Source organism: Folsomia candida, unplaced genomic scaffold (genome assembly GCF_002217175.1).
Source record: "Folsomia candida strain VU population unplaced genomic scaffold, ASM221717v1 Fcan01_Sc001, whole genome shotgun sequence".
NCBI lineage: Eukaryota > Metazoa > Arthropoda > Collembola > Entomobryomorpha > Isotomidae > Folsomia > Folsomia candida.
In genome coordinates this window covers 716,259-729,936 of record NW_019091193.1, presented here as the reverse complement: position 1 = coordinate 729,936, position 13,678 = coordinate 716,259, and the positions used below count along the sequence as shown (strand labels likewise).

Below are 13,678 nucleotides of genomic sequence, written 5' to 3'. Positions count from 1 at the left end.
GAACTGAGCTAGTGGCGGTATATTTCCATAAATGACCAAGGTCTTACTTACACAAACGAGCGTATGATCAAAATTTGGTGGAGTCATGGATAAGTGGTCATCGGTTGGCGATAATTCAGCGATAAAATTTCTTACAGCGTATATACATAAGTAATACGGAGAATTTATCCGACTTACATATGTATGTAAGATGACAAGCCTTGAAATTCATATTTGTCTACCCAGGTTGGCAGGCCTTCGACACAATGCCCTACCCCTTGTTGGATAACTTCGTCACAGGAACGCCGTTGAACACAGGTCACAATATATATTTTCGAATAGTATGGACCGTCTATCAGGCGAATTGTAATGACAACAAATTGCAACAAATTCAAACAAACTCTGAACACGAGATCAATGTCTTTCATTTTTACACATTACCTAATTGTAGAAACAATGGCACAATTTTTTCGTTCCTACTCGACCATTCTTGCCCCTCTAGCTGTCTTGGGGAAAACATTACTAACTATTTCAATTGCTGGTTTGTTTGTCCAATTTTTTCCATTCTCATGGGAAAAGTAAATAAAATGCTTATTGATGAACCTCGTGTCGCGAATCATCTTCAAATTTACAACGAACTCGAAGGAAAAGGGAGGATGCTGCCAGAGAAAAGAATTTTGTCTTTTATTAACCCAGGCACACGGGTGATCATATCCCCAGTGGGAAATTATGTACCAGTCTATTGTGTAAGACTGGTTCATTTCTTTCCCCCTAATTGGTTTATTCTAGTAAAGCCGCTTCAATCATCCGTCTGGATAGCAATGATTTTCATATTTTCGACTGTGGCACTTTTGCTACTTCGAGACAAAAATTACTGGAATTTTCCTATGGTGTTTATCCAAACATGGATTTATTTAATGGGCGGTGGGGCGCAATTTGCGGGTAAAAGAATATCCAATCTAAAAATTATGGTGGGAACTATGCTACTTTTTGGGATTTTAATCAACCACTACGTTAGCGTTGTTACGAGCAACTTTCTTTCTTTCCCGATCCTTCAAGAAAATAAAAATTTGGCAGATTTACTTATCCGGGGCGGCTACAAACTAATCGTGCAGAGTAATATTGAGAGGTTGTTTTTTAAATTTAATTCACAGAGTATTGAGTCAAAGGTCGGCATTAAAAATAACTTTACACTGATGATTGACAAACATTTTTTTATTTTGGGGAATTTCACGCCTTGGGGAGAGGAGTATGTTGCAGCTTTGGCGGATAAGAAGGGATTCTTTTTTGCGAAGTCCATCCTGCATGGCAAAAGTATTCAGGGTACTTTTACTTCAGGAGGAAAGCTTAGGTGTTTTATTCTAGGGGCTGGGGAGGCCATTGAGATTGAATTGTGGCTAGTTTTCAGATACAGATTTGTCCGGGTAGTGGCCCAGGTGGAAAGATGGGTGCAAGAAGCGGGTTTTTATGAGGTGTGGTACAATAGGAGAAATGAGTATGCGACTGACAAGGTTATAAAGCAGGGCAACATATCCTTTAGTCAACCAGGGTATCGACCTATTCCATTAGATTCACATGTTAAAGTTATTTTTTATCAGGCCGCCATTGCTGCTGGTGGTATGATTGGAATTTTTCTTCTCGAATTATTGAGTCAAGAGGTAGCGGTTTGGTTTATTAGAAGTGTCGTTCTTGTGCCACTGTTAGGCAGCATGTATTTAGGTTAGAATGTTCTTGATGGGTCTTTATGCTACGAAACAGTTAATTTTGAATATATGTAATTAGGTTATGAGAAAAATAATACAAAACCATCTACATATTTAAGAACTCAATGGACGTTGCAACGATATAATTTACTTCTTGCAATAGCAGTAAGTGGTTTCATTTTTTCGTAGAAAATTAATTATGATAAATAGTTGTTACAAATATAACGTAGATTATACCCTGACTTCAATATAAGGCCTTAAGAATTTGCAACTTGAAACTAAGAGATATGCTGGATTTATGTTCAAATAAATTTATCTGTGCAACAAAAATAAAAATACAACTGAAATTTAACCTTGGACTCCTCTTATAAATAAAACTGGCCAAGTACTCGTAGCATAAAAATTAGTTATCGTATACATATGTACATAGTCCATAATTTGTCCTTGCTTAGACTTGTGCTTATCCAGTCTCCAAAACTTTGCCGACAATTAATTAATTTGAGCAAGGTCCAGTCTTAACTTTACATCATAATTAAGAGATTGGAGTGATATACATATACATAAATTCGTGATCAATATCAAGCTAAATTAATTAAACCTGTTACTCTGTGTGTCGATTCCACCCAGATCAGATGACCCATCAAAGGAATAAACCCGTAACTCGTGACATTGATACAAAGTAATGATGAATCAATAAACACTGGTCAAGATAGGACGACAAACAAAATCAATTGCCATATCGATGAACAATGTAAATTTGAGACAAATTCGATTCTTTAAATATTCTAAAGATATTTCATAGCACAATATTTCCGATACATATGTATTTCTGTACTTATAAGTAATACATACATTACTTAGTCCCCGATCTTTGAATCTGTCACATAACTCTACGAAAAGGAAAATACAACAACCACTTCAAATCTACATAAGCTTCAGTTATATAGCATGTACCTGAATATTTATGTTCATAAATGTGTATGTATGTAGATACCCATCATGCACATACTCCCATGTCCCATGTACACACTCCTGAACAAAAATACGAATGTAAACATACATACTTATGCAGGTAGTGGAAATACTCAGTTAATACATTTTACCTGTCATAAATTTCTGCAGGTATGCATCAATATATTTGTCGTTTAATTAAATCTTATTAGAACTATAGCGTTCCCGAGATGCACCAATATTTAAATGAATTATCAGAAGTAATGCCCACAAATCGATTTAATATAAATATTTGTTTGAATATTTCATACAACAAAAATGTGAACGCTTTAATTTAAAAGTAATGCAGACATAAATATGATGCATACAACTCAATAGGATACATATCCGGATACGTATCCGGCAAACTGATGATTCATAGTAATTGACTTAATTCACCTGGGAGGACAGAAAATTGGGATAAAATTGCAAAATTCAGGGCAACAATTACCCAATCACGTCCAAGATAATGATCATGCATACTAAAAATATGCATGTATGCATCATAGTAGAAACCTTCTATGGGAATTCATTCACAGAACAAGTTCTACCCGATGACCCATGTAACCAAAAAAATGGAGATGATTGTGCTTAATAGCAAAAAAACTGGAACCACATCATCACCACGTGAATTAGGAATATATACGCAAATAAGTAAGTACACATGCATGTTGGGATGGCCGAATAAATTACTTTAATCTTCACCATGCATAAAACCAACTCTCATCATGTACATATGCCTTGCATGATATGATTTTTTATAATATGCTTATTAAATTTACTCACTCTGGTAGTATTTAAACCCTGTTCGATATTTCGGATGGATCAGTTTCTCACCAACTTTACATATATTCAAGAATATTCCAATTACAGTAAAAATGTGGCTAATTTCGGTAGCCCTCTTCATCGCCACTGTTTGGCTGCTCCTCCATTTCGCCAAGATTTATAGCGGGCGTAAATTAAACTACTGGAAAAAGCAGGGATTTCCCATCCTGGAAGAAACTATTTCAGGTTGGGATGTTTTTACTGGAAAAGGAAATGTGAGTGATTCAGATCTCGAGTACTACAAGGAGTTGGAACGTCGCAAAGAATCGTACGGGGTCGTCATGGAGTTGGGAAGTCCGATCATTATTTTGAGGGATTTGGATATTGCGAGAGATATTTTTATTAAAGTAAGTACCTAAATTAAAATATATTTAGTACGTTGTTAGAACTCTAGTAAAGTCAGACAGGTATTAATTCCTAGGTATTAAAGGTGCTATACCGCTTGGTATTAAAATCTTAAGGGACCGGTATAATTTGATATCGACATGATAAAACTATAATACTGAGCTGTAATTACGCAAGAGATTTTCAAAATTTTAGGCTCATTTCATACATAATTTTTGATTTTCAAAATTTTAGGATTTCGATAACTTTACGGACCGCAGAGCATTTGCAGATGATAAATTGTTTAAAAACGGTTTATTTGGGCTGGATGGACAACCTTGGAAGAATATGAGAACCTTCCTCAGTCCGACATTTACATCGGGACGGATTCGCCAAATGTTTTCACATTTTGAAAAGTACTATCTAAATTTTAAAATAGATTTTATAATATCAGTATACTGAAGTATTTGGAATGCAAACAATTTAAATTCCTTAATCTTAGGAGTGCAAATAATTTGACTGGTTTCATCAAAACCAAGAAAATCAGTGCGACTGCACCCCCTCACTTTGACCTCCCACTGGTCGACGCCATGCGAAAATATTCCATGCAAGTCATCACATCCGCCGCGTTCGGCCTGAATGTCAACTCTTTCCATGAAAACGACAAAATTGTACCGATGGCAGAACGAATTTTTATTATTTCTGTCAGCGCAAAAATTAAAATAGCGATTTGCCAAAAACTGCCGAAATTGGCAAAGTTATTAAATCTGAAAGTATTTGATCCTGAACCGACCAACTTTTTCTGGGGCTTGATTTCATCCTCGCTGAAAACAAGGCAAGAGAGTGGCGTCAAAGGGAACGATTTTGTCCAGATTTTGGTCGATGCTATGAATGATAAATCCGGAGATAAAAAGAGCAATATTAAATGGAGTGACGACGTCGCAATTCCGCAAGCTTTCGCCTTCATTGCGGCAGGTTTTGACACAATCGCGAACAATTTATCGGTCGCTTGTTACGTTCTCGCGACCCATGCGGACATCCAAGAAGAGCTTTACCGTGAGGTGGAAAAAGCTATGCCAAATTGTGACGACAGTATTTCCTATGAAGGAATCAATGAGCTGGAATATCTCGACATGTTTCTCTCAGGTATGTATGTACGTACAAAACAAGTTTTAGATTAAAGTACTTACATATTTAGATGAGATATAATTTTTCTGGAGGCTTCTTTAACTTGAAATCTCTTTCAAAAATAAGTCAAAATCTGGAGTGTATGATTAGTTTAAAAAATTTAGAACGACCTACTCTAAAAATTCGTCGTCCAGAATTTGTATACAAATTCCCAAAGCCGAGAAATAATTGAAATTGTGCTAATTTTTGCAATTTTGCGGATGAGTCCCATCTTTACATGAAAATTGAAAGAACGGGAATTTCGTAGTTTTTCACGACATGGTCTTCTTTCCAGAGGTGCTTCGACGTCATCCCGCCGTAGCCAGGCTGGACAGAATATGCACTAAAGACTACATGCTTCCAGGAAATGGAGGAAAACCCAGAATAATTCCGAAAGGCACGGTCGTCGCCCTCCCAACCGACGCGTTTCACAAAGACGAACAGTATTTCCCAAATCCGTACAAATTTGATCCGACCCGATTCAACAAAGAGAATAAGGCGAAAAGGAATACCTACGCGTACATGCCGTTTGGAATCGGACCAAGAAGTTGTATCGGTACGGAGAAACGTTTTAAAGATATGTAAATTTGTGGATCATTTATATACACATAAATTTGGTTTCCTACGAATTTTATAGGGATGCGATTTGCCCTTGTGGAGACAAAAGTAGCTTTAGCATATATCGTGAGAAATTTCGTAATTCGACCAGCCCAAGGAACGCCAGTACCGGAGAAGATGGAAAAAGATATTGTGGGGTACAAGGTTTCGTCCGATGTCAAGCTTAAATTTATTCCGAGAGAGTAATTACTTTATTAGGGACAACTTTTTAATTAAAATTTCGAAACTCGTTAAAAGTATATGTATTTATGTATGTACATATGTGTGTACTTAAATAAATATGTACCAGAATTAAACTTTATTTTGTAAATATGAGCTTTCATAACGAATATATCTATATGTGCATATGTATATAGCTACACACATGCGTATACATATGTATGTATGTATTATGCAATTGAATCGACGAAGTTTCCCCTATTTGTGTATTTATAAAGTTGCACAAGAATTAATTAAAATCCGCACATACACGTAAAAAAATTAGTTATCCAGCATTATAAAATTTCAGAAGGTATGTATCTACAAGGTGTGTATTTATTCCAACATTTCGGATTATATATTATCTCGCTGCAGGCATACATGCATATGTATGTGTATGTACATACACATTTAATATGTAGTGTCATTGGTATAGTATTGTTCCCTAAATTCAGATAACATTAAATTAAAACCAATAAAGTTTAGTAACATCATGCACTCTACACTTGCATATGCATTAGATGAAGAGTTTTACCGATATATGTAATAAACAATTTACTGTTGTACAATGATGACCATTAATTGTCAATCATCAAGGTCAGTCCACAGTTATACATACATATAAAGCAAATGGGAATGTGTATCTTTTACCATACATTGTGTAGTAGACTTCACAATATTAACTGGACACATACTTACATATGTATGTACATAGTCTTACCATAAGAAGTGATAGTAGAACGTAGTTTTTGAACCGGTCAACATAAAATTAAAAGGTCAATTGCGATTTGTTCATACATTCAGTGCCTATCATTGGTGTTGACCGCTTTTGCTTGACATCACTAGGTCAAAAGTAAGAGAAGCTTAGCTACACGCGCGCGGCAATAATTTTGCACTTTTTGCACGAGAAAAAAATGCACGATGTTTGATGTAGTGTAGCAGTCCAAGTACAACTACGATCTGGTTGCCCAAACTATTAAAGTAATCCTAGAGACAGTGTCTATCTTTGGAATAAAGGTTTCGGTGGTCCAAGGCCAAGAACGACTACAGTGATGCCCGAAGCTTTAAATACCAGAATGGCACAAAATCTCTATTTGACGCCGGAGACTTTGGCAACACAAATGACCTTTCAACTTTAGAGATCAGATTAGCACTGAAAAGTGACCCTAAGATGAAGGTCTTTTAGATTAGATAGCGCCACATGCTACAGATTTCCAAGGCCTAAGCTAGGGTAAAAAAATCGACCTCTCTCCCCAAACGGTACGGTGATAAAACCAAAAAAACTAACCCGTTTACCGATGATAATTTCTTTAGGACAGGAACATATTTCAACAAAAAACATAACACATTTTATGTCAAATAGTCTAAGGGTTAGCTGATTACAAAATAGAGGTCAAAATGTTATCTTATCAGGCTCCATTCATGGTTTTGGTGGGAATCGGCGGAATTGAGCAAAAACAGCCCAATTTCCTTGATTACGGAGAGGAGATAGTTTTAAGAAATATTTGATAAACGTCCTGATGAAACTGGAGCACCCCCTCAACTAGTCCATATCGGGTGAAAAGCCACCGAGCTTTGTGAAGGCGTCCACAGTAGCATTTACAGCGAAATTCGTGAAAAACTGGATTAAAATCCGTTTTTCTTACTTCATTTGCACGTTAGGTTTAACGTTGGAATTTTCGAACCGCAGACAACTTCACCACCAAATATTGATTAAAATTGAGGAAAAGGTCTGTTCTGAGCCCTCTATAAGTGTCAGGGTCACTAAAAAATTTCTGACCCGGGAATGATACACTTTGTACATTAATTTCGTGCGTATTTTCTATGGAGCTTTCTCTTTCGTGGCCAATTTTGAAATTTAACTGGCTTTTCAATGAAATAAGAATAAATTTGAAAATCCTTAAAACCAATCTAATATAGTCGTCTACTTTACTATCACTTTTTAAGTTGAGACTATGTACGTATTATTGCGATTAACTGCCTGACAAACGAACATATGTGAATATTTGCATCTTTTAGCCATTCAAGCATACATACGAATTTTTCTTAAAGTTAACTTGTTCTACTCATATGCAAAAATCTTAGCAAAACCTATATCACAATTTTGTATATTACTTGCAAACAATGAGGACAAATTAATACATTTTTACAATGGAGGAAGAAAATGTGAGAAAAAGCAAACGAAAAATAGGTGCAAAATCTATGAAGGATTCTAAAAAACAAGCAGGTAAAGTCCCTGAAAAGATAAAGAAGCTGGGTAGGCGACCAGTTCGTGAGGAAAATGAGGTACTTAATTGTTTATAAGACATTAATTATTGATAAGAATTTAGTTAATATTTATGTATGAAGTTGGATTAATATGGAGATTGTAAATATTTTCAGCCCTGTCATGTTTGCGGAGAGAAAGCGAGATCTCACAATTTTGGGGGGATGTCCTGTAATTGTTGCAAATCTTTCTTTCGCCACTTTGTTCTCAAGAATATCAATGATGATTTGTCTACTAACCATTTTAAGGATGATTGCAAATTTAAGGGAACCTGTAAAATTGACAAAGTAACGAGAAAGAAGTGTAAAACGTGTCGTTTTTTCAAATGCGTAAAAATCGGTATGGATCCTGCCTGGGTATTGGGCGATTTTGCAAAGTTGCAAAAATTAAAGAATGCAAAATTAAATGCTGAACAAAGCGAAGATTCGAATGAGCAAGAACCAATTAAAAGTTCAAATGAGCAAAAACTCAGCGAAGAAGATGGCAGAAAAATCGAAAATATATCAAAATACTATAAACTCGCGTGTGACGCAATTTCGTACAATTTTCCGTCTCGGGGGAGAAATCAAGTTTTGAGCATTAATAAACTCCGTATTTTACTAATTGGTGTAATTTCCACGGCAATTCGGAGGTATTGGAAATTTTTATTTTTATGTATTTCTATTTTTTAATTAATGTTGTACAAAACCTTTTCCACATATTTCGAACAGACTCGTATACTTCGCAAGGATGATTCCAGAATTTGAAAAACTTTCTTTACACGACCAAACAAACTTGTTGCGTGGGTCAGTCATGCAATTGTTCATGCTGCGAGGTACCGTTACTTACGACTGTGTGAAGAAGTTGGTTAATTCAGTGGATGGAAATTTTCCAGATAAATATCCAGAAGTTTATGTACGTAAAGTTGTTTCAAATTAATAATTTATTGCATTCAATTACACTGTCAGAAATCTGGTTTGATTTCTCAGTATTAAAGCAGCTACCACTTGGTGTTAAAATTATGTCAGCTATTAAAATTTTCTACCGATATTATAAAGCTTCAGTACTAATCTGTTGATTACCAAATCGTATAACTTATCAATACCACTTTAATGGTCATAAATATCTATGTGAATACCGAATGGTATGATTTTAATACTGGATTTCTAAGAGTGCGCAGATTAAGAAATTAATCATTCCCATCATTATACATAAATATTTCATTATGTACATATGTAGCTGGACGAATGTGCTAGTTTATGTCCTGATGGGGTGTCTGAAATGATTGTCCGGGTCTACGAAAAAATTCGAAGCCTTGCCCCCGACGAAGCAACGATCATGCTGCTCCTTCCCATCGCTTTATTCTCAGACTGCGGCAATGACGGTTGTACGCAGTTTGATGACCGACCCAGAATTAATGCAGCACAAGAATACTATGCCGGATTGTTGGAAAAATATTTGAAAGTGGTAAATGGAGAGGAAAAGGGGAAGCTCATTTTTCCACAGGCAAGTGTTCGCACTCTAAAAAACTAGGAGACAAATTGTCACATGCGGAGGTGGTCTATTTTTTAGTAATGATTAAGGCGAAATTTTGTTACCAGCGAAAATGAGCCAAAGATCATCCCAAAATCTGACGCCTTTATTAAAAGAGCAAATATTTTTATTATCTGAATATATTTAAGATGTTTGGAGCGAACTTCGAATGTTTTAATAACGACGTCAGGTCTATAGGATTTTTTAATTTGTTTTCGTTTGGTGACAAAGCCTTTGCGTAATCACATCCCAAAAATAGAACACAATAGTACCTCCGCCGGTGATGATTTGTCTCCAAGTATTTAGAGTGCATACTTCTGAAGAAGTGTTTATTTGTTAATTAAAACAAATCTAATTTTCGGTTTATTATTTTTTTTCAATTTTATAGCTCCTCTCTCAGTTAGCTAATGTCACGCAAGTTAGTGAACTCCATCAAGGTCTCCCTCTTAACATGTCGGAAAATCAGGTTGACAAAATGCACCAGCATTTACTACAACTTCAAAAGAAAGCAAATACAAATCCTTCACTGTCACGCGAAAATTTAAAATTAATCAAAAATAAATCCATTATGCATGAAGAACAGCGAAGTCGGATTCAGAACGAATGTTGCAACAAACCGGAAGTAGCGATAAGCAACTTAGCAAAACTGCAAGCGATCAATAACTCTGGATGTGAAGGAACTATTGACGCTTGTCATAATTTTATCCGTAGCTTTGTCAACCTAGGAGAATGGGGGATAAAGCCGGACCATTTTCTTCAAGGGCCCCATGTAGGCATAGAGCGGGCCTTCATGCGTCGAATTCCGGAACTTTTAATGAATCCGTGGGACTCTTTGGTTAATTAACCACATATGTACATACGTAAAGCAGCGAGTAGCATACATACATAAACAAGGATGCAATTAAAGTAAGTGTGGATCGTTATGTGCATGCTGATACATATATAAATTTCTTGGTTTGCATATGAGACAATTGGTAAGGAATAGATATTTATACATATTCATAAATACAAATATGTACCCACTTTTGAAATTCTCTCATCAAAAAGAACATTATTGAATAAATGAAAGCAATACATACGTTTCATGAATATTTAATCTGCGAAATTCGACATATTTGTTTGCATCACTGATAGACCACAATTTTATAACACAACACAAATTATCTGTATTAAAATTTCCTCCAAGATTCATTATCATTATTAAGTATATATTTATTATGCAATAAATGCACGGTGCATTTATTTACTTATTTATTTGGATAATATAGACGGACAAGTCGAATTTTTCACAATTCGATGCATCTCAAATATTTATTTGTCAAAAACATTATAATGATAATTTTTTCAGAGAGCAGTAAGATGTGAGCGTTGAAAAAATTTACTTATTAATGTCCAAATAATACTTTTATTTTACATAATAATATGTACATACCTATGTATGTCGTAAATATTAAGGAAACTCAGGTGCCAACAATGTTTGCAAATGTTTTGTAGTTAAATTAAATTAAATACAGACTTTAACGAATTACCTATTCTGTATTGCGCCCGATTTCTGCCCCACAATTGATGTTTAATACCCACCTGGACCAAACTCTTTCAGAAAAATACGTCAAAACTGTCACTCCTAAAAGTCCACACCAGAGTATAAAAATTGTTTGAATGCTACCAGAAAGTTGCGAAGTATACGGTGTTCTTGCCATCTCTAATTTCATCCTTGTAAAGTTCCTTCTTTCCTTGTAGTCCAACTCGGTCTGATAAGTTTGAAGAAGTTTTGGTATCCCTGCAGCCATTAAGGATCGCATCGTAACTGGAAGGCTACTTAATCCCGGAGGTTCGAATTTCCATCCGAAATGTTCCCGCCCTACATCTTCCCCCGATAGGGTAACCTTCTTCAAGGGATAAAACCTTTTTAGATGTGTCGCTTCTACCCACATTTTACTGCTTTTTCCATCAAGGCGCATCTTGCACAGCTGGTTAGTTCATCCTCGACAGCCGACTCGACTCCACCAGCTGAGTCGGTATAATATTTCCCTGGTACGGCTTCATGTTGAGGGTTATGCAGATTAATTAGAGCGATTTCTTTTTCACTAAAATTTCTCCGAGGTGCTTTCGGATTCATATATAAAAAGAAGTAAGTATTCGCAATAAAATTTCTGATAAAAATGAACGCCGAATAACTTTGTGGGAAAGCAGGATTCAATGAAGTAGACCCGAGATAAGAATAAATACTGAAATCGTTGTCCACGTCAAAATTCCTCACGGCATATTTGTCATTACGTACAGTTTTCATAGCTTCGACGTCATGTCTCCAATAATTATAGGTTTTCTGGAAAACGCTGATTCCATCGGTGTTCGGATTTGCAATGAGTTTCGTCAAATGTGAAAATTTGGTTGGACTGAAGGACGGCAAGGGTGCAGTTAAATCAGATATCGCAACGGCAAGGTAATGATCCGTTACCGTGATGCAGACAAAAGTCCATATTGTGTAGATTAAACGACAAATGTGTCGATTTGAAATACTACTCGGGACGTGGTGTTGATTAAATATTACCGCAAAAATAAAAAGTCCTGGAGAAAAAGAGGTATATTTGACAAAATAGAGTTTGGAAGCTACAATTAATACTACCGCGCTAATGAAAAATCCCGCCCAAACTGGGATTTGTAGTGGTTTCACGTATAAATGAAAACTAATCCTGGGCTGGGAAAAACAGCTGAGAAAAGACCAGCTGTCCTGGAATGCGGAAACCCAGTCGTAACTCGCGCTAGCGAAATTGTCAGATTCCAGCGAGCCTAATTTTATTTCAAGGTGGAAATCGAAACGTGGAACGGTGTAACTACAGGCGGGATCTAGCCCGTCAATTTGACAGATGTAAAATTCACTGTTGTTCATCCGCTCTAAAAGAATTGAGAAAAGATTTACATTTATTTCTGAAAAGTTACGTTTAAGACGTCCGGAAAATTGCACATATAACTTTGGCACATGGACCATCCAAACTGCAGATGTTGGAGCGTTGTGCACCATATTGTCAAACATGGCGGGGTCAAGGATTTTATTCAAGCCGATTTGCTGCACGATAGGTACAGTTCCGTCGTTTGGATGATTGCAGGTGTAACAAACGTAGAAAGCCATTCTAGATTTCCGGCCGCTTAACGAGATTTGAATTAAGGCGAATCGTTTAAAATTAGCCAGCTGTGAAGCGAAAGATGGAAGATTGTCCGTCTCACTAATATTTCTAAATGTGCCTCGGATCCAGATCAGATATACGGATGTGGACGTCGGCTCAGATTTTAGCGCGCCTTTGTACGATTGGCGGAAAAAATGAGTGGCGCAAATAGAACAGAAATGAAATATTAATTCTTCCCGGGTGCGAGTGTAAATGTCCAAGATTTCCGAAAGTGCTGGTGGAATCGTTAGTTGAACGAGATACAAGCAGGCAAAATTCCGAATGAACGTGAGCCTTAGTTTTAATTGGTATCTCCCCATCTCATAATCAGCATTGAAAGGGATTCGAAGCGGGATATTGTTGAGGTACAAGGGGCGAATTGAGATAGGTTGGAAGTCTTCGGAATGTAGACCGTGGTGTGCAAGGAGGACTTCGCACTTGGTAATCTGAGCGATAAAATGATCTATCATGAAACTATTTTGAACATGAATTTCCAGTGAGTTTGAATATTGAGATATAAAATGAAGAAATATGATGACAAATGAAGTCACAATTGTCGTCATATTCAAAGTTTTGGGATAGATGTTAAACTCTTAGAGAAATCAAATTGAAGTAAATTTGTACTTGTATGCAGATCGGTTAAAAAATTATGTACAGTTAAATTTGTGTTTTCATGTATGTAAATCGTCAAAAAACAGTTCGCTTGTGCGACTTATTACTAGCTCAAGTAAGCTTATTTCTAATTTTCTTGAAGTTGGTTATTCCTAGAGGAATTTAGATAAATATGTATTTATATTAATGAGAAATGCAGTGGCATGTCAGGATGTAATTTTATACCATAAATAATGTTTTGTCATTAAGAGCACTGCTGGTGCCAATTATGGCTAACCTATGCATTTCATGTAATTTTTCATTTATTTTGTCCTTAATCT

At 36.1% G+C, this 13,678-nt stretch overlaps 2 protein-coding genes across 2 annotated transcripts; both read left to right on the top strand.

Moving 5' to 3' along the window:
* Positions 1 to 3,480: 3,480 nt before the first annotated feature.
* LOC110854417 (cytochrome P450 3A24) lies at positions 3,481 to 6,370 on the top strand. Its single transcript, XM_022102859.2, has 5 exons — positions 3,481 to 3,844; positions 4,077 to 4,237; positions 4,324 to 4,967; positions 5,284 to 5,544; positions 5,626 to 6,370. The coding sequence occupies exons 1-5, from the start codon at positions 3,551 to 3,553 to the stop codon at positions 5,790 to 5,792; spliced, it is 1,527 nt and encodes a 508-aa protein (XP_021958551.1). The 5' UTR covers positions 3,481 to 3,550; the 3' UTR covers positions 5,793 to 6,370.
* Positions 6,371 to 7,139: 769 nt separating this feature from the next.
* Positions 7,140 to 10,660, top strand: LOC110863013 (thyroid hormone receptor beta-A). Its single transcript, XM_022112221.2, has 5 exons — positions 7,140 to 8,090; positions 8,187 to 8,701; positions 8,781 to 8,964; positions 9,289 to 9,555; positions 9,971 to 10,660. The coding sequence occupies exons 1-5, from the start codon at positions 7,956 to 7,958 to the stop codon at positions 10,424 to 10,426; spliced, it is 1,557 nt and encodes a 518-aa protein (XP_021967913.1). The 5' UTR covers positions 7,140 to 7,955; the 3' UTR covers positions 10,427 to 10,660.
* The last annotated feature ends 3,018 nt before the right edge of the window (positions 10,661 to 13,678 follow it).

Excerpts from the sequence above, each read along its gene's own strand:
- LOC110854417 (XM_022102859.2), top strand. The coding sequence starts at position 3,551 with ATGTGGCTAATTTCGGTAGCCCTCTTCATCGCCACTGTTTGGCTGCTC. Across the intron at positions 4,238-4,323 it reads ATGTTTTCACATTTTGAAAA|GAGTGCAAATAATTTGACTG; the intron begins GTACTATCTAAA and ends CCTTAATCTTAG. Across the intron at positions 5,545-5,625 it reads CGGACCAAGAAGTTGTATCG|GGATGCGATTTGCCCTTGTG; the intron begins GTACGGAGAAAC and ends CGAATTTTATAG.
- LOC110863013 (XM_022112221.2), top strand. The coding sequence starts at position 7,956 with ATGGAGGAAGAAAATGTGAGAAAAAGCAAACGAAAAATAGGTGCAAAA. Across the intron at positions 8,702-8,780 it reads ATTTCCACGGCAATTCGGAG|ACTCGTATACTTCGCAAGGA; the intron begins GTATTGGAAATT and ends TATTTCGAACAG. Across the intron at positions 9,556-9,970 it reads GGAAGCTCATTTTTCCACAG|CTCCTCTCTCAGTTAGCTAA; the intron begins GCAAGTGTTCGC and ends TCAATTTTATAG.